The sequence below is a fragment of the Antechinus flavipes genome, chromosome 2 (genome assembly GCF_016432865.1).
Source record: "Antechinus flavipes isolate AdamAnt ecotype Samford, QLD, Australia chromosome 2, AdamAnt_v2, whole genome shotgun sequence".
Classification (NCBI taxonomy): domain Eukaryota; kingdom Metazoa; phylum Chordata; class Mammalia; order Dasyuromorphia; family Dasyuridae; genus Antechinus; species Antechinus flavipes.
Genome location: NC_067399.1, coordinates 228,914,259 through 228,938,243, shown reverse-complemented (window position 1 = coordinate 228,938,243; position 23,985 = coordinate 228,914,259). Strand labels below are relative to the sequence as shown.

The following is a 23,985-nucleotide window of genomic DNA, read 5'->3' as shown; positions in this document are numbered from 1 at the left end:
TCTGGGGGAGGGGGTGGAAGGAGGGAGGGGAAAAATCGGAACAGAAGTGAGTGAAAGGGATAATGCTGTAAAAAATTATCCTAGCATGGGTTCTGTCAATAAAAAGTTATTTAAAAAAAAAAAAGAAAAGTAAAAAAGAAAATGAGGTCTAGTGGCGGCACAAGCAGTTTTCTGTAAAAGAATTTACAGATCTGAAAACCTAGATTGAGAAAAGAGGTTTATTATAAGGATTGGAAGTAAGGTTAAAGTCTGGTTAAGAAACTAGGTGAGGATAAAGAGAGGACAATGGAAACATTCCAGTGGGCAAAGAGTCCTTGGGGTGCCAAGCATGGTGCTGGCACGTATAGACCCTCTACAAAGAGAGGGCTCCAATCTGACACTTTTATAATAGTGGGCTTTGGCAACAAGCTGAAGGGGGCTCGTGGATGGAGTCCCAGGTTGGCTCCTTGCTGGGTTTCAGCCATGGTTTGAATTCAGCCATTGAATTGAATTCAGTGGGTTTCCGGACTAAGCTGACCCCACCCAGATAACAAAGATGAAGCTGTTTGTGCTTGGGGTAGAGTCCTTTCACTGAGGCAGAGTCGAAGGAGGTTTTCTCCTTTAAGGATTTTCAGGTTTGGGGTTCCCTCTTCAATCTGATATAGGTTAAATATATATAATTTTTAAAAACGTATTTCTATATTTGTCATATTATGTAGAAAAATCAGACCAAAAGGAAAAAAAATCACAAGAAAGAAAACAAACAAACAAAAGATGAACACACTATGCTTTAATTCATATTCAGTCTCCAAAATTCTCTTTCTGGATGCAGATGATATTTTCCATCCCAAATCTAATGAAATTGCCTTGAATCTCTACATTTTTGTGAAGAGCCAAGTCTGTCACAATTGATCATGACATTTTCTTGTTATAACTGCATAGAATGTTCTCTTAGTTCTGCTCATTTCACTTTGCCTCAGTTCATATAAGTCTCTCCAGGCTTTTCTGAAATCAGCCTGCTCATCATTTCTTATAGAACAATAGTATTCATTACATTCATATCCCACAACCTGTTTAACCATTCCTTAACTAATGGTTAGGAATAAAAACCCAGTAGAGATACTGATGGATCAGAGAGTATGTACAATTTGGTAGCACTTTTGGAGTAGTCCCAAATTGTTCTCCAGAACGGCTGGATTATTTTACAACTCCACTAACAATGCATTAATATTCTAGTTTTCTCACATCCCCTCCAGAATTCATCATTATCTTTTCCTGTCATTTTAGCCAATCTGAGAGTTGTGAAATCACAACATACTTTTGTATCAACCCACACAGTGGTTGAATTATAATTAAAAATGTCATTACTGCAAAACTGATAAGAAAATTCATTTTCTTGCTTGGGAGAAGTGAGTATTACAGATGTAAACTGTGGTGTGCCAGTTTGGCCTTCTTTAAATGTTTTTCTTTGTTATAAGAAAATTTAACGTGGGGTGTGGTGGGTAAAGCCTGTGGTATAAAAACAAAAAGCAAAATACAACTTTAAAACAACAATTAAAAAAATACATTGTAAACTCCCCAACATCCTTAAAAATGGATTGAGCATAATTTAACCTTTTACTAGTGAAAATGTCATCATTATGAACTTTGCTGTAAATGATTCAAAAAAGGCTGTCCTTTGGGGCTTTTTAACACTAAATGGCTCCAGACTGTTCTTCTTTTGGAATCCTTTACTCAGTCTGACATCTCCCCTGATATCAATTGTCACATCTCTGGGGTCTCAATTTCTTTCTCTACTAGTCTCACACACCCATTCTAATTTATTACTTCTAACCTGTTATTAACTGTGAACCAGCTCATCAAACTTAAAATTATGCCTAAATAAGGTTAAACAGTTTTTTATATGAGTCTACAAAGGGTTCACAGGATATATCAGTTTTAGTATATGGGTTTCATGGCAACTCTTAGAAAGCTCAGAGGTCTTTTTTGTTTTCCTTTTATCTTTTGTGCTTTGGCTATCAGGGTGACCAGATTAGCAGTCTTTCAATAATTTAGTTCTTTCTGTCAATAGGGTTTTTCACTTTATTTTTTATTAGTTATATATTATAAAGTCGTGTTTTTGTAGTCATATATGGTTCATACATGTCTCATGTCTCCCTGTAAGATTGTGCATTCCTTGAAAACCTAAAGTATTAATTGTGTACAATGAGTTCTCAATAAATGTAGTTAGGTAATTCACTAACAGATAGTTAGGTAGAGAGATAGAGTTCTAGGCAGAGCTGGAGTCAGGAAGACTCCTCTTCCAGCTTCAGGTACTTACTATGTGATCCTAGGCAAGTCACTCAACTGTTTGCCTCAGTTTCCTCATCTGCAAAATGAACTTGAGAAACAAATGGCAAACTATTCCAGTATCTTTGCTAAGAAAACTCCAAGAGTGCTCTGGGCAACAATTTAATAACTTATTAACAAAAGATGATTTTCAACTGGCAACCTATGGCCAGAAGAATTCTTCTGAAGAGGCAGTAGATAGGGCACTGAAAAGTGAATTATTAACATTCTGTCACCTAGTTAGCTATATATCTTTGGCTAAATCTCAAGCTTTAAGCTTCCTTTGCCTTATAGCTATGAAATAATGATAAATTGTATTTACATCTTTCACCACCAGAAATATTGTTCTACTGATCAAATGCAGATAATGTATGTAAATAGTACTGTGTCCTTCTCAATTACCAGGCCAACTTTTTCTTTCCTCTTAGGCCTTGTTTTCTTTCATTTTGTTCTGTTAGTCTTAAAAAATAAAATAAAATCTTATTCTTAAACCATTTATTTCCCACTTTCTCAACAATTATTTTATTCTTTAATGGTCAGATGAAAATTATCCAGAAAATATTTCAGACAATAAATAGAGAAAAGAAACCATAATGCAAGAACAATGCTAGAGTTAGAAATTGTGGCCAGATGTGTCTGAAATCTTGCACAATCAAGAAGAGAAATAATAATCCCAAGTGAAGAGTTCAGGCTTCTTTCAAGCAGCATTTGGATGCTATGTTACCATCTTCTCCTCATTTCATCAAGCCCTGATGGAGAAAGGAACTCATCAATTACAGACAACTCTGATCCCACAGACATTTTCCAAAAACTGTTGCCGTTGTTTTTTCCAAACCACATATTCCCCAAACCAGTAAACTTCTCCTCTTAATAGAAAATAAGAAAAGAAATCATCCATTGAGTGGAAATCTGTAGACATTAAGTACAAAAAAGAAACTAATGAGCTCCAATTTTCCTTACCAGGCAGTTATCTTGAAGCCTTCACAAGCCCTGTTCTGCTCCAAAACCCACAACTTCAAGGCCCAAACTCTCAATCTCTCAGTAACTCTTGGAGACAAACATCAACAGTCATTGGACCTTCCCAGCACATTCCTTCGTGCTTTACACTCTTGGATGTCACAGACATCCATTTTCCCTGCTTTATTCTTTCTGCCCTCAATTTGAAAAGAATTAGGTTCTCAAACTTTTCTACTCTTTGGCTGCCTTCCTTCTCTCTTCCGTATGTTCTCATTACCCTTTGAAGCCTGAAAAAGAAAATGGGAGAAAAGTATACATTTCATGGAATCCTAAATTTAGTTGTGGAAAAAATCTCAGAGGATATCTAATCCAACAGATTTTACAGTTGAGAAACAGAGGACAAAAGTGAAATGATATGCCTGAGTACACACAGATAGTAGATGACAAAATCAGGATTCAGCTCCAAAATGCAGCATTGCTTCCTTTGTTTACCTAAGGTAATTGGGGGGGTTAAATGACTTGCCCAGGGTCATACAGCTAGGAAGTATTACATATCTGAATATGGATTTGAACTCAGGTCCTCCTGACTTCAGAGCCAGCCCTTTACCCAATATACCATTTAGCGGCCCAGCACTGCTTCTTTCATGTAGTTTACAAAGAGGAGAACTATAGAAACAGACCCAGAACAAGTGATTAAGTCCCAGGAGCTGGAATAAAGAGAAAGATCCAGTCCATCAGTAGAGAGCTAACTCTCTAGAGCCAGTGCTATATCTTTCTCATGAACTGCATTTCTGTTCAGTGGAAAGAGAATTGGATTTGAAGCTAGAAGGTCTGGGTTTGAATTTGGATTCAACCAATTACTGCAATCTGACTTTGGGGAAGCTGCTTTATCTTACCAGTGAAAATTAGGAGAGTTGGACTAGATGGCCTTTTGAGGTACTTTCTCATTTGACATCTATGATCCCAAGATCTTACTGATGGGGTAAATGTGATGGGGTGAATGGACTCCAGCGAAAGAACATATTTCTGGTAGCAATCCAGTATTGAAGTGAGCCCTGTGAAGAGCAAGCTGACTGGAATTATCTTGTCTGGATATATCTGGAATAATCTGACATTACTGACACCTGCGTTACCTTATACAATTTGGAGGTTAAACTATAGACATCAACTCTCAAGGCTATCTTATATAAATAGGACAACTATGACTGCCAATTGATTTACTGACCTACACAATTGATAGTTAGTATGCCTTGTTTAGGGTCCTTTTTCATAAAAGCTACTACCTCTCCCCTTGTTAATTGCAAGTTTGCTCACTTGCTTATTTATTATGCTTACATCATAATAAAGCTTTGCCCCTCGACCCAGAGATGGTCTGAACCTTTGATTCATTCCCAATGACTCCCCTCCTTCCTGATTTGTTAGACCTCATCATTTTTGGTGTCTTATGTAAGGATCAAATTCATGACTCTGGTTCAGAAGAAAGAACAATGGATTTGAAGCCAGAAGACTTGGGTTTGAATTCTGATTCAGCCAATTATTTACCCCATCATATTCACCCCATCATTCCCATCCCTCAGGCAGTGGAAAGTCTTCAAAAATCAATGTTCTTAGGATCCACTGCTGATGCTGCGAACTCAGGAAACAAGTCTGAAATAATAGCTTTCAAGGAATTTTTGTATGTCCTGCAAAGGAAGAAAAAGCTTGGGGATAGAGGGTGTGGATGATCCCAGTGTTTTGGCATTTAATCCCATTGTCTCCATGGTTTTACACTTTGCAGGACCACTATCATCCAGAGAACAGACCTGTACTTGATCAAAGGATTGTGGGGAAAAATATTTTGATTTTCACATTAATTGATATGATATACATAATGAATATACTAATAATTTAGATTTCTCAGAGCTCTTTTCTGGCTTGGGAGTCAGAAACTCCTAAAGCAAGTTAAAATTATCAATCATTCTGACAGTATCTATATTCTTTATCTACATTCTTGCTCTGTGCTGTACCTATGTACAGCAAATCAAGTGAATAATCAGTGAAGCAAATCAAGAACTACAGAAAATTGTTCCCATAACATCTGGTTCTGTGGCCTGGGGAGAGGGTGATCTCAACACTCGAAATATAAACAGTCTAAGAATTATTGTATTATATTTCATTCATTCATGGACTTGTTCTAGGAAATCGATCAAATCCCGGAAATGATTGCATTGTAAACCACCTTCCCTCTCCCTTCCCCCTTATGATTTGTCTATAAAATTTTTACCTTTTTTGCAACAGATAAAGGTCTCCTGTCCTAGGGAACTTACAGTTTGCAAAATTTCAAAGTTCAGTGAAAAAGCCACTTCCTTCCTGATACTTTTTTTTATTTGAGGAGTTATTGATGCTCTTCTCTTCTCTTATATCCTAATCACCACCTTATAGGTGTTTTATATATATATATATATATATATATGTATATGTGTGTGTGTGTGTATATATATATATATATATATATATATATATATATATATATATATTCTGCATTTGTCTGTGAATATGTTGTGTCCCCCAGGTTGAGGATAAGAGCCTTGAGAGCAGTCTTCCAATGGTTAGCCCAGTGCCTTGTTCTAAGAGGAGCTTAATAAATAGTTGTTGATTAGTTGATTTGCTGCATATAGTACCCAATAATTCATTGAAGGAGCTTGATTTTGTTGCAATAAAAAAGAAAGTTATAGGAAGACTGTTAGGATTTTGGCAGACAAAGTAAACTTATTAATTCAAAATGTAATCCTTGTCCTCAAAGAACAAAGAATCCATTATAAGAAAGTGACACATATGTAGATAAATGTGATTTAAATTAAATATGAGCAAAAGAGATTCACTTCTCCTTTATCAGTTCTAAACTTAGTGGTGTCCAAGGTAATTCAGGATCATTTTTCAGCAATAGTTTCTATCTATATTGAAATTACTTCTTTTCTGACCCCAGTCCAGCTCTTTTCAATTTTGAAAATTGAAGAAATTAAGGCTGGCTTTTGAAAAAATAAATCTTTTTTCTGATCAGATAAAATATTGGTTTTCCTGGATGATGTTAAGTGATGGTTTCTGCCTGCCTCCTTGTAAAGAGACTTCTTATTTATCCTTTCTACTTTTCTTCAACTCCTTCTGTGTAGCACCTGTTTCTCAGCAACTGAGGCTTCTCTACCTCATATTGCTGGACAAATTACTGAACAAACTTTCCCTCCTTCTTCTCCTTCCTCAGCTTCTTTGTCTTATTACTCTCCCGTTCCTGCTCTGACAGGATTCATTTCTTTTGAATGTGAGGAACCTATACAAAGGAGATCTGCTGAAAGTATTTTATCTTTTCTGGGAAAGGTTTATTCCTGACCCAAATAACCAAGTTACTTTGTTAAGGATAAAATACCATCAATCTTTCAGTCCTTCCGAGCTTTCCACAAGAAGAAGAGATATCCCCAAATTTAATGAGGATCCTGGGGCTAGTATAATCCAATTTCAGGCTCAATCTAAGGTGTTACAAATTTGATGGAAATCTACTCTCCTTAGAGGAAAGAGCTACCATTATAGAAGCTGCAAACAGACAAGTCTCACCAATGAGATTGGCTGTTAGACCTAACTGGCCACTGCAAAACCCTCAATTGGATTCCAATATCCCAGGCAACCTCACAGCTACTGCTAGACAGGGAATCTTTATTCAGGTGTATGGAAGCATGCTCAACATGACCCAAGAACTAAAATTCCAAGAACCTATCCAAAACGAAAATGAAACCTCCATTTATTCTTATGACAGACTACATAAAAGTGTTAAGCAGTACATTTTGTTGAACCCACTCAATTCAAGAGATGCCAAAATTAATACACATTTTATAAATCAATCATTGCTTGAAATATGAGAAATATTTTCTTAAAAATTGTCCAAGTTGTCACAACAAGGGCAAAGGGATTAGGTATAAAGACTGTATTTGTATTGTAGGAGTTTGTAAGAGTCCCTTTCCCTCCTATTTTTTCAAACAGTTTGTGTAATATTTCAAATAATTGTTATTTGAATATTTGAAAGAATTTGCTTGTAAATCCTTTGTGTTTTTTTTCCTTTGGATAGTTCATGTTCAGTTTCTTTTATCTCATATTGGTTAATTTCAATAATCAATTTCTTTTTCTAATATCTGTATATTTAATATTTTTGCAATCATTTCATCTAAGTTTTCAGATTTTGGCATACAATTAGGCAAAAAATTTTCTTATGTTTTTGTTTATGTCATCATTGGTTTTTTTTTTTAATTTTTTTATGTCATCATTGTTGTGAATACTCTTATTTATTTGCTTATGATTTGATTTGTAGGCATCCAAAATTAGGGTCAAATAAGCTAAATCTGTTTTTTTATGTTTCAGAAAGGGCTCTTAATTTTCTTTATCAATGCAATGGAACTTAAAAAAATTCTCTTAATCTCCCCTATAATTTTCAGAATTTTTAATTTAGTGTTTCTTTGGAACTTTAAAAAATTTAGTTCTTTAAAAATATTTGTACTTATAGTCCCAATTGTTGATGTGTTCTCTTTCTTTTTTATAGCTGAAAGTATTTAGAAAACTAATTTTCCCCCTAAGGACTGCTTTAGCTACATCCCTAAAATTTGCATGTATTATTTTCTTTGATGAAATTTTGTTCTTTGACCCATCAATTTGTTAGCACTAAATTATTTTGCCTCCAATTAATAATTCTTTATCAATGATCTCTTAACTGTTTAAGAGCATTTGGCTCTGAAAAGTTAATAGCCTGCTGAGTGAAATGAACAGGACCAGGAGATCATTATTTACTTCAACAATAATATTATATGAGGATCAATTCTGATGGACGTTGCCATCTCCAGCAATTAGATGAGCCAAATCATTTCCAATAGAATAGTAACCAATTGAACCAGCTACACCCAGCGAAAGAACTCTGGAAGATGACTATGAACCACTACATAGAATTCCCCATCCCTCTATTTTTGTCTGCCTACATTTTTGATTTCTTTCACAGGTTAATTGTACACTATTTCAAAGTCCAATTCTTGTGCAGCAAGCATGTATGGACATGTATACATATATTGTATTAATTTATACTTAAACATATTTAACATCCATTGGTCTACCTGCCATCTGGAGGAGGGGGTGGGGGGAAGGAAGGGAAAAATTGTAACAAAAGATTTTTCAATTATATTGAACAATTACCCATGCATATATCTTATAAATAAAAAGCTATTAAAAAAAAGAAATGTAATGGATATGAGAAAATGTGCAATAAAAAGAACTCTTTGAATAAGGATAGAAATCTTCCAAAAAAAAAAAAAAAGCCAATAGCCTTTTTTTACCTATTAGAAACTTTTGACATTGACAATTGCTCTCCAGTCCTGGACACTGTTTCTACTGGCCATCCCTCCAGGAATTTGTACATTCTTGTTATTTATAGTATAGTACTACCCTGAGGGAAAGGGCTTGAGGTTCACTCCTCTACATCAGTGCTTTGCTACTGCGCTAATCTTTTAATGGCAGCTATCCTCTAGTGATTTCCTCTCCTTATGAGCTGTGTTATTTTCTGCTCCCTGCTTCTCCTCTAAAAACTATTAATTGTGAAGGAATTACACTGGAGGGTAATTCTGACAACATCAGATTGTTTTCTATTCTGGGGCCCAGAATGCCTCCTATAGCTTCATTCTTCCCATAAAGGATGTTCTCAAATAATTTTAGAAACAGCTTTTTCTTGGATAACATTGGTAAATTCCCTACCCACTTCAATGACTTGAGGGTGAGTCTACACTATTTACCTCTTCTCTTACCTGGGGAAGGGAGGATTCCCACCTGTCAACGTGTCCTACAGAGTCTTTTCAGAGCTTTGGGGAGGCATTCCTGCTCCAGGATAATGAGGATTATGCAAATTACCTGGGGCTGCTTACTTCTTTCCAAAAGGGTAAGGGCAAGAGACATCGCAAGCTTGGGCTCAAAGAGGAATCTGCACTGAGAGAGAAAAATTCTTGTGGTCTAATTACGCTTGTGGTTTAGTCTAATTTGTATTAAATTTATGCATACACACACACACACACACACACACACACACACACACACACACACACACATCCCTACTAAAATATAATCCTCCTTGAGAAGAAATTGTGTTTCTGTATGTGCTCAACACAGTACATTATATATAGCAGCATTTAATAAATGTAGAACCAAAAATAAATGATTGTAATAATAATAAAGTTAAGATGATAATTTGTAAGTATGAATACCATTCAACATTATAAATATTTGTTAGGGGAAGACTACAAAAGAAGCTAAAAGAAGCTGAAAATGAAAGGACTGGGGGGATAAAGTCCCAAGAGGAAATGATCTGAGGAGATGAGAGTTTCAGTGATGATTTCATCTTGCAGAATTCTGCAATTCTTGCATAATGGAGATCATAAAATCTAGCAAAGCAGCAGAGTAAAATGAAGTGAATTCTGGGGTGCCTTCCTAAAATTATAAAAGATTTATAAGGAACTTTTTATTGTCTTCCACTCTCTCAAATTAGAAGGAAAGAAGGACCCCATGGTCAGAAAATTGAGAAGGTAGAAAAGGTTTGGGTTTGGTTTTTAAAATGTATTTTTATTTTTCTAAATATTTCCCAATAATATTAACCATTTTTTAAAAAAGATTCTGCGTTTAAATTCCCCCCTTTTGTCCTACCCCTCCCATTGATCAATATGATATCAGCTACATATGTGAAGTCATACAAAATACATTGCCATATTAACCAAAAGGAAACACACATTAAAAAACATCATTGATTTTCTCTGTGTGTGTCTCTGGAGATGAGTAGCATTTTTCATCATGGGTCCTTTGGAATTGTCTTGGATCTTGATCAGAGTAGCTGAGTTTTTCATAGTTGATCATCATTGAGCAACAATATTGCTGTTATTGTGTAAGATCTTCTAATTTTGTTCACTTCGCTTTGCATCAGTTCATATGAGACTTTCTAGGTTTTTCTGAAACCAACTCTATCATTATTTCCTATAGCACAAGAATATTCCATCATAATCATATCCCACAATTGAAGGGCATCCTCTCAATGTCCAATTCTTTGCCACCACAAAAAGTGTCACTATAAATATTTTTGCTCATATAGGTCCTTTTCCCTTCTCTTTGACCTATTTGGATGACAGACTCAGTTGCAGTATCATTGGATCAAAAAGTATACACAGTTTATAGCCCTTTGGTGAAATGGGAGTTTTAAGAATTCATTTCATCTTGCTAAAATTGTCTTTCTAAAAATCATCTTTCTAAATTGTCTTGGTTGATTTAATAAAAAGTGATACTAAACAAAGTTTTGAAAAAGAGAAGATAAATAGATTATGGATAGATAGGTTGATGTGGGGAAATTGGGACAAAAAGAAGAGAGAAGAAGAAAATTGTGTGTGTATATGTACCCAGAGATAATAGATTGTTCTATATTTAGATGACACCATAGAATACTAGATAATTGATAAGTATGTTGGGATTCAAGAGGGACCCCTAAAATTCTGGGTTTTTAGCCCATGTTGCAAAAAATTTGCAGGCTCAGACCTATATCCAAGTCAAGGGGTGACATTTATTATAATTGTAACACCAATTAAAGTGGGCTACGTTCCAAAAGAAGTTAGCAAAAAGCAAAGAGCAAGCAGGTAAATTTAAAGGGGAAAGTGCTTCATGTCACTGTTATGCTAATTTTGTACCTTAAAGTTGGAGCTCTGGCGTGGACAGGGTCTTAATTTTGTGCACAGGTGCCCATAGTTCCTTGGACACAGCTCGGGGTAGAGAGGAGAATCTTCAGGAGGTGTGTTTTTAGGCCTGAAACAATCACTAGATCAGGTGGCAAGAATCGAATTTTTTTTCTTTATTATTTTTTCTTTACTTTTCTGGTTATATACGTATGTTAATTTTTTTTTAAAATGCACATTTCTTTTTGAATCACATTGGGAGAAAAGAATCAAAACAAAATGGGAAAACCATGAGGAAAAAAAGGGAAAAAAGTGAACATAGCATCTAATTTATTCTCCATAGTTCTCTCTCTGGATGCAGATGGCGTTTTCTATCCAAAGTTTATTGGGATAGGCATCTAATATTGTACTGCGCCTGCAGTTAAAATTAGGCACCTAATTATTGATGCAAATTAGCTCCGAGCATTCCATTGTCATTGGCTAGCTGGCTGTGATCCGACAGCCAACAATCTTCTGGGCTCATCATCCAGGCCTTACAAGGTAAACTAAGGCAAGACAGCCTAAAGGAAGAATTAGCTCGTTAGCCGAGGGTATATACTAAGCTAGTAGATCCCAAGGCCAGGTGGGCCGAAGGTTATTACTGTATCATTCTTAAAGGCCGCCCACATCTAATAGATACTGTGACAGCAGATTCAGACGGACAGAGGGATGATCGATAACAGAACGCCCTTTAGCTTTGGTGCGCAGGTAGATCAATAGAAACACAGATAGATAACTGAATGAGAGGTGATAACTAGCGGGATACTCCTGGGCTGCAACGGATAAGGAGGTTTATCAAACAAGCTAAACTACAAAGAGGCAAAAATAATTTCTGCCCTCAAGGAATTTATAATCTACTGGAGGAGAGATGCAAACAAATACAGAGCAAGCTGTATACGGACAAAGTAATTAACGGAATGAAGGCGCTAAAATTAAGAGGAGTTAGAGAAGGCTGCTCGCCGAAGGTGGGATTCTAGTTCGGACTTAAAAGACTGGGAGGTAAGTGGAGAAGGAGAGGAGATAGCCAGATAAAGGGGGGGAATTAGATCGATCGATCGATCGATCGATAGGTAGATGTATAATAGATAATACATAAGTGATATGTACACAAACGATAACTCCAAAATAATAATGGATATTATTATTAAGTGGGTGGGAAGAGGTGGAATAAGAATAAGAATAATAATAAAAAAAAAATCCAAAGAACGCGTTCTCGTTCAGTTTGTCCCTCTGTCCGCCCCGTAGGATGGAGCGCTCGGATTTGAAGGCGGCGGGCGTTCGAATATCAACGGCTTCAGTTGAGTCTGGAAGCCTCGGTAGTTGGTTGCGGCGCTGCAGCTGATCTGTTTCTCCTCAGGTAAGTCTGGGACTGAGGATCGGTTGGGGTGGCTTGTTTCCTCCGGACTCTTCCCACCCTCTGGGGGTCAAGAGGTCATGGGGTCCCAACCCCCTTCCCTTCGTTCTATGGAAACTGCACCCCGCTAGTATGGCAGAGCTAGCACTGGAACCCGGAGCCTCTAACTCCCACTCCGGTCTCTTTGTAGTGAGGAAGTCGAGGCCTCTGGAACCGTAGTGATTGTAGGTCGCCGAGAGAGGCAAGTTCGTTTCTCATAGAAAACCGTGTGACATTTGTGAACACGTAATGAGTTTTATTATCGTGACTTTAAAAGGATGTATGCTATTAAAATTTTAAAAAATTAACTTCTAACAAGGATAAATATTGACAGACCCACCCACAAGCTCCTGGAGCCCTCAGTGATTTTTTTTTTTTTTTTTTAAGAGTGTGAAGAATGAGAGAGAAGGAGGGAAACCCTGTTCCTCTGGGGGCTGGCTGCACTAGCTGCCCCCAAAGTCCCTTCCAACTCCATTACTCTGGGAGCTTCCTGCTCCCTCCTCTTAGCCCGGAGCCTTCCCTTTTCTCCTGCTTTTCTTTTTCCTCCTTTTAAGTTTTAAGTTAGAGAGCGGTTTTAAGTTAGAGAGCGAGATAGATAATCGCGTAAGACAAAGAAAAAGAAATATTTAGAAACAGAAAAAAGAGACACAGAAAAACAGACACAAAGAGGAAAACAGGGAGAAAAAAAGAACAGACAAAAAGAAATGTAAACAAATATAGAAAGAGACGGAAACAACTATAGAGACAGAAACAGAAAAAAGACATTAAAGAGAAATAGAAACAGAGCATTATATTCCTTTTGTAGCAAACATAATTATTTAGCACTGCAGGAGATTGGGAAATGTATGTGATTATGCCCCATCCACTGATGTAGATCAATGGGACTTGATAGCCTTTTAAAGAAATTCTAGACTCTTAGGCTGTTTCTTTTTTTTCCATTACTTTGTAATTCAGTTTGTGTCCTTAGAAATGTTTTTTAGATTCTGGTTGGGAAAGGAATGAATTTTTTAAAAAGTTAATTGCTTACTTTGTGCCAGGCACTCTGCTAAGTTTTGTGAATACAAAGTCAGCCAATAAGAATTTATTAAAACATTAGAAGGATCAGGCATGAAAACTGATACCAAAAAAAATTTATTAAAATTTTAATTTGGTGATCAATTCTGATGGACGGGGCCCTCTTCAACAATGAGATGAACAAATCAGTTCCACTAGAGTAGTAATGAACTGAACCAGCTACAGTTTACACCCAGGGAAAGAACTCTGGGAGAGGACTGTGAATCACTACATAGAATTCCTAATTTCTCTATTTTTGTCCACCTGTATTGTTTTGATTTCCTTCACAGGCTAATTGTACACTATTTCAAAGTCCGACTCTTTTTGTACAGCAAAATAACTGTATGGACGTGTTTACATATATTGTATTTAACTTATACTTTAACATGTTTAACATGTATTGGTCAACCTGTCATCTTGGGGAAGGAGGGAAAAAGTTGGAACAAAAAGATTTGTAACTGTCAATGCTGAAATATTACCTATGCATATATCTTGTAAATAAAAAGCTATAATAACAAAAAAGGGAAAAATATTAATCTGAAATAAAATACCTCATCTTATATCTACGTTTCCTTTCCCCTTGTGAATAAACAAATAAAACCCAACATTTTGTCAATAGACTGAAGCTTAGTCCTTCAACGTTTCTTAAATTCTGGTCCTTTTAAAAAATTTTGATATAATTTTATTTTTCCAAATACATGCAAAGATAGTTTTCACATTCACCTTTGCAAAATCAAATATTTCTCCCTCTTTTCCACCCTTTCCCTCCCCAAGACAGCAAGCAATCCGATATAGGTTAAACGTGCATTTTTTCTAAACATATTTCCATATTTGTCATGCTGTGTAAAAAAAAAAAATCAGATCAAAAGAGAAAAAAAATGAGAAAAGAAAAAACAACAGCAACATATAGGTGAAAATACTATGTTTTGATTCACAGTTGGTCTCCAGATGTGGATGACATTTTCCATCTATTGGAATTACCTGAAATCACCTCTTGATTGAAAAGAACCAAGTCCATCACAGTTGACCATCCCATAATCTTAATTACAATGTTCTTTTGATTCTGCTCACTTCACTTAGCATCAGTTCATGGAAATCTGTCTAGGCTTTTAAAAAAATCAGCCTGTTCATCATTTCTTTCAGAACAATGATACTCTGTTATATTTATATATTACATTCATATACCTTAACTTATTCAGCTATTCCTCAACCGAGGAGCATCCATTCAATTTCGAGTTTATTGCCACTATTATAAGGGCTGCTACAAACATTTTTGCACATGTGGGTCCTTTTCCCTCTTGTATGATCTTTTGGGACTACAGACCTAGTAGAGACACTGATGGATCAAAGAGTGCATAATTTGATAGCCTTCTGAGCATAGTTCAGATTGCTCTCCAGAATGGTTGGATCATTTCACTACTCCCCACCAACAATGCATTAATTTCCCAGTTTTCCCACATCCCCTCCCATATTCATCATTTTTTCCTGTAATTCTAGCCAATTTGAGAGGTGTGAAGTGGTACCTTAGAGTTGTGTTAATTTGCATTTTTCTAATCAATAGTGATTTAAAGCATTTTTTCATATAAGAAGAAATGGCTTTAATTTCTTTGTCTGAAAATTGTTCATATTCTTTTTCTGGGTCTCTTATTAAGCACTATGCGTTGATACTGTGCTAAGCCTTGAGGATACATAATAAAAGGCAAAAAGAGAGAGAGAGAGTTGCAAATCTGCAGTAGAAAAAGATGGTAAGAGAAAAAGAGTATAAAATTGAATTGGTTCACCAAATAAATAGAATAACTCAACCCAACTGATAAAGTACTTTTTTTTTTTTTTAATACATTAGAGGAAAAAATGCTCAACCTATTCAGAAAAGAGGGAATATGACCTGGGCGGGGAGGGGGAAGAATGGAGAGGGAATCAGTGTTCTATAGTTACCATAATTTTGATTGAGTAGAATGCATTGGAGGTGGGTAATAAAGGTGAGAAGTACAGACAAGGGATGCAGTGTCGTCAGAAGGAAGCTAGGTCCTTGTGAAGGTTGATAAGAGTGTGAATAAAGAAATGCAGGATAAAAAAGGAGTTTGTTCATTGTGGAAAGGGAAGGAATGAACATGATTGAATTTGGGACCAGATTGAGGGGAGATGGGGATGACAACATAAAGAGTGAGTAGGGGACAGTTTCTCCCAAATGATTGTTTATTAATTATTATAGGTTTATAATTTACTATATATATTAGAGAAGAAAAACAGGAGAAACCATGGGGTGAAAAGTGAGATGTGTAGAGAGTAATAGAAACTCTAGATTTTGAAAAACATTGCAGCGAGAGTGAGTTTGATCTGGGTCAGTTCCTTGACTTGAGAGGCAGATGGAAGAGATTTTCAGGAAGGCAGTGGCCAGTCCTCCCTATTCCTCTCCAACAGCAGAAGGACAGTGAATGGGCCTGGGTTTGTGTACAGGTGCTCCTGTACTACTTTTTAAGGATAATTAGTGAAAGTACATTGTGGTGTGAAAGAGAAGCTACAGGACTTTTGCTATGCTTGTTGTATACTTTTGTCTTTTAAGAACAGTACAGTGAAATAAGTACTGGACTGCAGATCAAGATACTTTGGTTCTATTGCCAAAACTGCCAAACTAGTTGAATGATCCTAGGCTAGTCATTTATCTTTCCAGGCCTCAATTACCTAAGCTGTAAAGCCATGTGACTAGACCACATGATCTTTAAATACCTTCCAGTGCTAAAATTACATAATTCTGTATTAATAAGAAGCATTTTTCATGTGAATTAATATAACCATTTTTTTCTATTACAGAACCTAGGATTTGTTGCTGTTTTGTTTTTTTTTTTTGTTTTTAATAATGGAAGGACCAAATGCATTCAAGACACCTAGCAAATTATCTGACAAGAAGAAATCTTGTAAGTTTTATCAACAAGCAAGGGCCTATGTGCTAGGCACTTTGCTAAGTGTTTGGGATACAGAGCCCCAAATGGCCCTGTCCAGGAGCTTATATCCTCTTGGGAAAGACAACATATATAAGTATAAATAAATATAAAATCAACAGTAAAGAGGAGGTACTCCTACCTACTCATGGGGGTGGGTGAGTTGTGATTCTAAATCCCATTCCACTAGTAATTGAAGTCCTTGTTAATGTGAATTGACATATAGTAACATTCTGCATAGCAGATCCGTTTCTGATACTGGGAGAAATTACATAAATTAGACTTTGTCTCTATCTCAAAGACCTTGCATTTAGGAAAGGAACAATTGTATTGAACATAACTAAGCTATAGTTCAAAATAGAATTTAAAATGTATTAAGTCCTAAGAAAACTCAAGGGCAGGTGATTTCTTTTTAATTAATCAAGTGCCAGATGCTGGAAATTCAAAGACAAAAATCATATAGTCTTTATCCTCAAAGAGTTTACATTTTATAAGAAGGTTGGGAGGGAAGAGATTTGTAGCTCAAAGGATTATGAACCTGCCAGCTCCTGAGAGAACTCAATCTATTTTCAGATAGCCCTAATTATTAGCAAAAAATTCTTCTTTACATTTCAGACTAAATTTAGCTCTTATAACTCCTACCCATTGTTCCTAGTTTTCTTTGGCCTTAGAATATCTATCTATAGATATCTATTCTCTTCCCTGTGGCAGTCCTTCAGATCCTACCATCTTCCTTTCTCCAGGCTAAATATTACCATTTCCTTCAGTCACTATTACATGATCTCAAGGCCAAAGCCCTTCACCTGCCTAGTTGCAATTCTGTAGCTTATCAGTTCCTTCCTTAAACACAATATTTTTGAAGAGATCTGAGTGGAATGGAACCTCTTGGGAGCGGCATACCTCTTAGTGTGTATACCCATCTAATGACTGTGGGTCAAAGATAGGAGGCCAAACTGAAAGCATAGAAGTGTATTAGCATTAGCTAAGGGAGCTGTGCTGATAGAAGCTTTAGCTTTCTGTGATATAGATTTAATTTTATAACTTTTCAGACCTATTTAGAGTAAGTGCATAGCCAGTCAGATGCAGTTGCCAAGGGTTCTAGTCCCAGCCCTTGTCATTGATTTAGACTCTTGTCAGTGCAAGAAAGCAGTTCCTTGTCAGTGGAGCACTGGTTTTGAAATCTGAACCCTTTCTATCCTCAGTGAAGGCAGACAGTCCTGCCTGCAAAAACACTGAGGCTCCTCTTCTGTTTTTGTCAGCAGTTTATAGACATAAGGAGAAAAGAGGGATTCCCACTATTGAAGGATGCTCTTGCCTTTGCTCTCTCCGGAGAAGAGGGAGGATGGAGCAAAGCTGCCTTTGACTGCCTGTTCCAGGAGGGGCTGCTGGGAAACATGGTCTCTGGCCTTTGGTCAGAGCTCAAGAACAAGTGGAGCTAGTAGTGATCCAGGTTCAGCCTTTACCCATCTAAGAGGTGCAGTTTTTCTGACAGGAAGGGACAATTACAAATCATTACAGGTGGCCTGTTGTAGATGTGAACAAGGTTCAGAAGCCAGCAGTGTAAGCAGCAAAATCTTAGGAAGGAATAGGGAAGGGAAGCTGGGAGGATAAATTGTGGAACTGAAGAGAAGCACTGATAGCCGAGTGTGGGAGACAAGCAGGTAATCAAGTAACTGGCAGTACTTGCTCTGCTGGGGATTTGAGTGATTTTTATTTGGGCTCTTCAGAGATTAACACACTCCCCCCCCACCCTCCCCCTGCAATTTGCATTGTGATGAGAGCCTATTTCCTCAGGACAGGGTAAAGGAAAGCCCACTCAGTGCTCTGAGTGGTTATCTGAGGGGAAGCTGGGATGTTATTTTCCAGTTACAGGATAAGGGAAGACTTGCCTAGTGTCTGTCAGACCTTTGCTGTCTTGGGCAGGGATGGTCTTATGCTAAGAAACAATGTAAGGATTTCTTATTGGATACATGGTCAAGGAAGGTGAGGAGAAGGGTACAACAAACCATCTAATAAGTTTCTTTAGCAAATTAAAATTAAATCACATACATCAGAGCTACAAGATGGCCCCAGATTAGAAAAATCAAAAGGAGATTTAAAATATTACATCTTGAACTGAAAAAAAAAAAATTAATTCCAAATATTGACTGATTGAGGCACAGCTCAAAAGAACTATCATCTCCCCTAGATACTATACCTATTTTAATGCAGCCTAAGAGGAAATTAGTTTTTGGGAAGCACCATATTACATTATTGGTTTTTTTTTTTTTTTTTTTAGCTTTTAGTCCCCTAACACTCTTATGTGTCCCCAATCTTGTAATTATAAAATTAAAATTTTGTAAACCAAATTACTTTTATTCTTATTAAAGTTAAACTTAATAGATTCAACCTACTGTTTTTAGGCTAAAATTCAAACTAAATCAAGATTCATTTGAGTTAAAACAATTGCCTGCTTTCCTCAAAAATGCTAATAGTTGTATTAATTTATCCTTATTCTGAACATGTAAACATATCATTTTTAATAATATCAAAGAACAACAGTCCTAGAAATGGTGGTTTTGATTTGGAAGGAAGGAAGTCATTTTGGAGCAGGAAGCATTTCTTAGAGAATGAAGACATAGATAAAAGATCCTAGGAAAAAAATTTATAACAGCATGAGGATGGAGAAAAAAAATGTAAGGATACTTAAGATAGACTTGGCCACTTCAAAATTTTGCCTAGGACTGTGTCTGTATTGGAGAAAAAAGAAAATCCATCACCTCTTCCCTTCTGCTTGCCTTTTCAAACTGACATCAAATCTTTATTGCCTGATTTTGGAGTCTTGAATCCATCTAACTGTATTTACCATCCAGTCCACTTTCATAACTTTCTCTCAACATAGAATTTAAGCTGTACCTTCTTAGATGCCTTCAATTTTCAGCTTATCGTGATGCATATTTTTAGATTTATTTTGTTTTAATGCCATTATGAATGTCATTCAGAATCAATACAGCTGCCACCAGTAGCTTTATTAGCTAATACACTTCTATGCTTTCAGTTTGGCTTCCTATCTTTGACCCACAGTCATATTAATTCTAAAATATTAAAAAATATTTAATTTATTAATAGAAATTAAAAATATATTTATTTATTAGCCATAAATAGGGTTAGAACATCTCATTTTGTCAACAGATTTCTTGAAGTACAGAAGATGATTTTAAAAGGTTATAAGCAAAAGTTAGGCCACGGAAAGAAGTTTTAAAAATATGAAAAGAATATTTTATCACTTTTCTTATCTCAATCTCACTTTCAACCTTTCTATTTAATTTTTTTTTCTTTAGTGTCATAGATTTGTTTAGGGCTAGAAGAGATCATGGAGATCATTGAGTCCATGTCTTTCATTTTACAGATACAGACAAGCGCAGAGGGAAGTATTTTGACTCCAAATCTAGCACTTGTTTTTTGCATATTTATTCTTTCTGTTCTCTTTGTCACTTTTCCAGATATGTAAACCTCTGTCATGATTGACAGTAAACTGAGAAACAAGATTCTGAATACAATCAACTTATTAGTTCGGCTAGCAATAAAAAAAATTAAATTGGATCAGTGTCTCTGTCATTGACCAAAGACTGAGTGAGGGCTGACAGGTTTTTTATAACAAAATTAGTAAGATTGGGGCAGCAAAGTGGCCCAGTGGATAGAGCACCAGCCCTGAAGTCAGGAGAACCTGAGTGCAGATTTGGCTGCAGACACTTAACACTTCCTAGCTATGTGGCCCTGAGCAAGTTACTTAACCTCAATTGCCTCAGCAAAACAAACAAACAAGAAAACCAGTTAGTAAAATGACCATAAAATCTCCAGTAATATAATATTCTTCTGTATTCTGATTGGCCTAACATTATATCATACCAGTCCTGTTTAGTAGATAGTTTAATGAAGTGAGTTAAGAGTTCTCTCAGCTGCTCCCTATTACTTTCCCCCCCTCTGGAAATTGGGAGTAATTCTCAGGTGATAGAATTAGTTTGCAGACCTGAGTATAGTCTGCAACTCTGCTTTGTTTGAATCAACTTGAATTTGAGTTAATAGTAGGGAGTGAGGTTATCCTGCCAAATTGCAAATTCAATCTACATAGGAACCAGTCCCTGAATGGAGATAAATATCAGGCAAAAGCCTGGCCTTCAGGCATGTTTACCAGGCTGTGGATGATAGATAGAGTTACCATGGTAAGGAATTTGAATTTATACCCTGAGAGAGAGTGTTAAACCCATGCCAGCTTAAGTCTTAAAGATAGAATTAAAATTGATTTTCAATTTTATACTTCATATGTAGTTGAGAGTAAAGCCACATTTATTCCTTGTTTCTTCATCCTCCTAGGATGAAGGACCTATAAAGGAGCTCTATAATTACTAACCTCTAATTTTCAAGCTACTTTAAATACATACTCTACACTTGTTTTCTGTTAACATAAGCTGTCATTCCCAGGAATGATGTTACAGTGATGATTTTGCTTTAGCAGAACAATTCACATGTGACTGCAATAGGATCAGGGTTATTAATGTATAGAATTATTTGTTATATACTTGTCCACTGATTAATTACCTTACATCATCTAAAAATGTTGGGAAGAATGTTTTTATTCACTTTATTGAAGCATTCCTTATGTGATTCACCAGTGGAACATTTTGACCATGTCTCTGAATTGTGTACTTGCTAATAATTTTTTATTCTGTGTTTAAAGTTTGCACAAAATATTATTGTCAGCGATAGGTCAACATACTATATTTGTAAAAGTCTTCTTCAGATATTAATTTGTCTTTATTTTTTTATGTTTAGTGTCATGCTTGACTCCATCATCTGTAGCTATTCCAGCCTCTCCATTTATGCAAAAGCTTGGCTATGGCACTGGGGTAAATGTTTATCTTATGAAAAGGTAAGGAATGCAAATAAATATTTTGCATAGAACTCTTGAGTTCATTCTTCTTTTTCAGGGGGTGAAGCAAAGTTTAATACAGAAATAAATTACTGAACCATTTTCAATCATTTGTTAGGTCTGTAAGTAGCAATAATGTAGATGGTGGGAAATTAGGAAACCCTACTATCAGTATTTTCTCCTTTTTTCCCAGTCTTATCATAATAGCTCTATTCTTGGGACTGAGGATATAAGAATTCTCAGCTTAATTTTTGGTATGCAGTTTATATTGTGAAAATATCTCATAACAGTAAAAGAAATATTTGATAGTGAAAGTATTTTGCTTTAAATTTTAAAATGGATATCTTTTGTTTTCATATCATTGACATTTCTTAATATATCTCTTTATCTTCTCTCCCATGCCTCAGGGCTATCCCTTATAAAAAAGCAAAAAAACTCAATTCATAGATATTAATGTATCAAAGAAATCTGAAAAAATTCACTGTTTCACACTTGTAGCTCTCCTGTAAATAAGGGGTCTTCTCTTTTTAAGGGCTACACTCAGTCATTATAATTTCATAGCATTTAGTTTTGTTCTTTCTGTTTATATTGTTTTTGTTTGTTTCGTTTTACATCTCTTCATGTAAGTCATTCTATTTATCCTATTCATTTTTCCTGGCTTAATAATTTCCTATTACACTGTGCCACACAGACTTGTTTAACTATTTCCTAACTGATGGACAGCTATAAAAAGTTTTCTTTAAATATTGAAATCACTTTAATTCCTTTATTTTTAAGTTAAAATTTTTACTGGATCATTTACTTTTAGTAGTTTTTCATAGACCACCTTCAAATTTCTACAAATGTTTTATAAGATATTTACTCTTTTAGGTCTCCCAAAGGTTTATCTCATTCTCCTTGGGCAGTGAAAAAGATTAATTCTAAATGTAATGATCATTTTCAAAGTATATATCAAAAGAGACTAACTGATGAAGCTAAGATTTTGAAAAACCTTCAGCATCCAAACATTGTAGGTAAGCTTAAAGAATTAATTTATAAGAAGTATATAACAGAATCTTACTCAGCTTAGCTACAAATTATTCAAACCAGAGATTCTTAACTTTTTTGTGTGTCTTGGGTCTCTTTGGCAGTTTGGGGAAGCTTATGGACCCTTTCAGAATAATGTTTTGTTGCCTATACTTAATTGAATGAAATGTCAAATTTCATTTAGAGGCTAGTAAAAATAAAAATGTAATTCTTTTCCTCCCTTGAGGACCCATCAACCCTAGATTATAAATTCTGGTAGTTTAGACCAGGGTTTCTTAAACTTTTTCCATTTGTGACCCTTTTTTAGCTAAGAAATTTTTATGTTATCTTGGGTATATAGATATGTGAAGTAGTATACAAATCAAACATTTATGATAAATCATAATTTTGTGACCTCCCTCCTCCTCCACATTCAGTTACAAGACCTCTTGTAAATTTACTGACATTTTGATGTTGTAACTTGGGTAGGATTAAAATGATTATATCATGATCAGATCTGTGCTAGCTGATAAATTTTGCCAGATATCTATCTGGCACTCCAGGAGATAGTTAATATGTAAATTCAATTTTATAAAATCATAAAATGTTGAGAGTTAGAAGGAATTTCTGTTATCATCTATCACATATGTACTTCTGGAGTTGATTTTTTTTTTTTTTCATTTTTAACATAAGTGTAAAGCTTGAAATTTATCCATACTGATTTTTTTTTCTTGCCTTTAGCCTGGGAAATGTTTTTGAATTCTGATGCTGCCAATATGCTAGCTATCCCCAGCTTTATCATTTTCAAATTGGATGAACAGACATTTTATGCCTTTACTCAATTATTTAGTAAGAAGGTTAAATAGGACAAAGTGAAGCATAGATTCCAGGGGTCGTCGTCTAGAGCCTTGCTCTTTGAGAGCAGCTGGCCAACTAGTCCTGAATCTTATTTATTTACATTATCTACTCCATATGCTCTTCATCTTCAGAAGAATAATATAAGCTACTTGAGCAAAAGATTTGCTAAGATCTAGGCACACCATAGCCCACTGTATTTTCCCATTTATTTGGTAATCCTGTCGAAATGTGTTTGGACTGGTATTATTGCTTTTGATGAACCTTTGTTGACTTTTTGTGATTTATATTAGTTTCCTTCCTACATGTTCACCAACCATCTCTAACATATCCATTCGAAAATTCTCCCAGAAATTGAATTCATTGTCTCTGACTTATAGTTTATAGGTTCTTTTCTTTCCATGTTTGAAAATCTAGAATATATTTGCCCTCCCTTCTTGTGGTATCCCTCCCTGTTTTCCATGATCTTTCAGATATCAACAGTGATTTAGTTATTACATCTGCCAGTTCCTTTAGGCCCTGAGAATGTAGTTCACTTGGGTGAGGTAACTTTAAACTCAGTAATGTCAACTAGTACTCCCTTACTTTCCTTTTACTTATCCTAGAAATCAAGAAATCCCTTTTAGTCATTTTTGTTCTTATATTTCCCATGCAAAGGTCATTATCCTTGGCAGAGAAAACAAAAGCAAATGAGGAATCAAACCACCATTATAAATTCTGGTAGTTTAGACCAGGGTTTCTTAAACTTTTTCCATTTGTGACCCTTTTTTAGCTAAGAAATTTTTATGTTATCTTGGGTATATAGATATGTGAAGTAGTATA

General features: G+C 35.7%; 1 protein-coding gene across 3 annotated transcripts in view; it reads left to right on the top strand.

Annotated features, from left to right (window-relative positions):
• Positions 1-11,522: 11,522 nt before the first annotated feature.
• PBK (PDZ binding kinase) overlaps positions 11,523-23,985 on the top strand; it is a 28,249-nt gene continuing 15,786 nt past the window's right edge. For all 3 annotated transcript variants that reach the window (XM_051976401.1, XM_051976402.1, XM_051976399.1), the window contains exons 1-5: positions 11,523-12,008; positions 12,255-12,366; positions 16,267-16,370; positions 21,207-21,303; positions 22,174-22,316. In XM_051976401.1, coding sequence (XP_051832361.1) covers positions 16,313-16,370; positions 21,207-21,303; positions 22,174-22,316 — 298 coding nt within the window. In that variant the 5' untranslated portion in view covers positions 11,523-12,008; positions 12,255-12,366; positions 16,267-16,312. The remainder of the gene's footprint in view (positions 12,009-12,254; positions 12,367-16,266; positions 16,371-21,206; positions 21,304-22,173; positions 22,317-23,985) is intronic.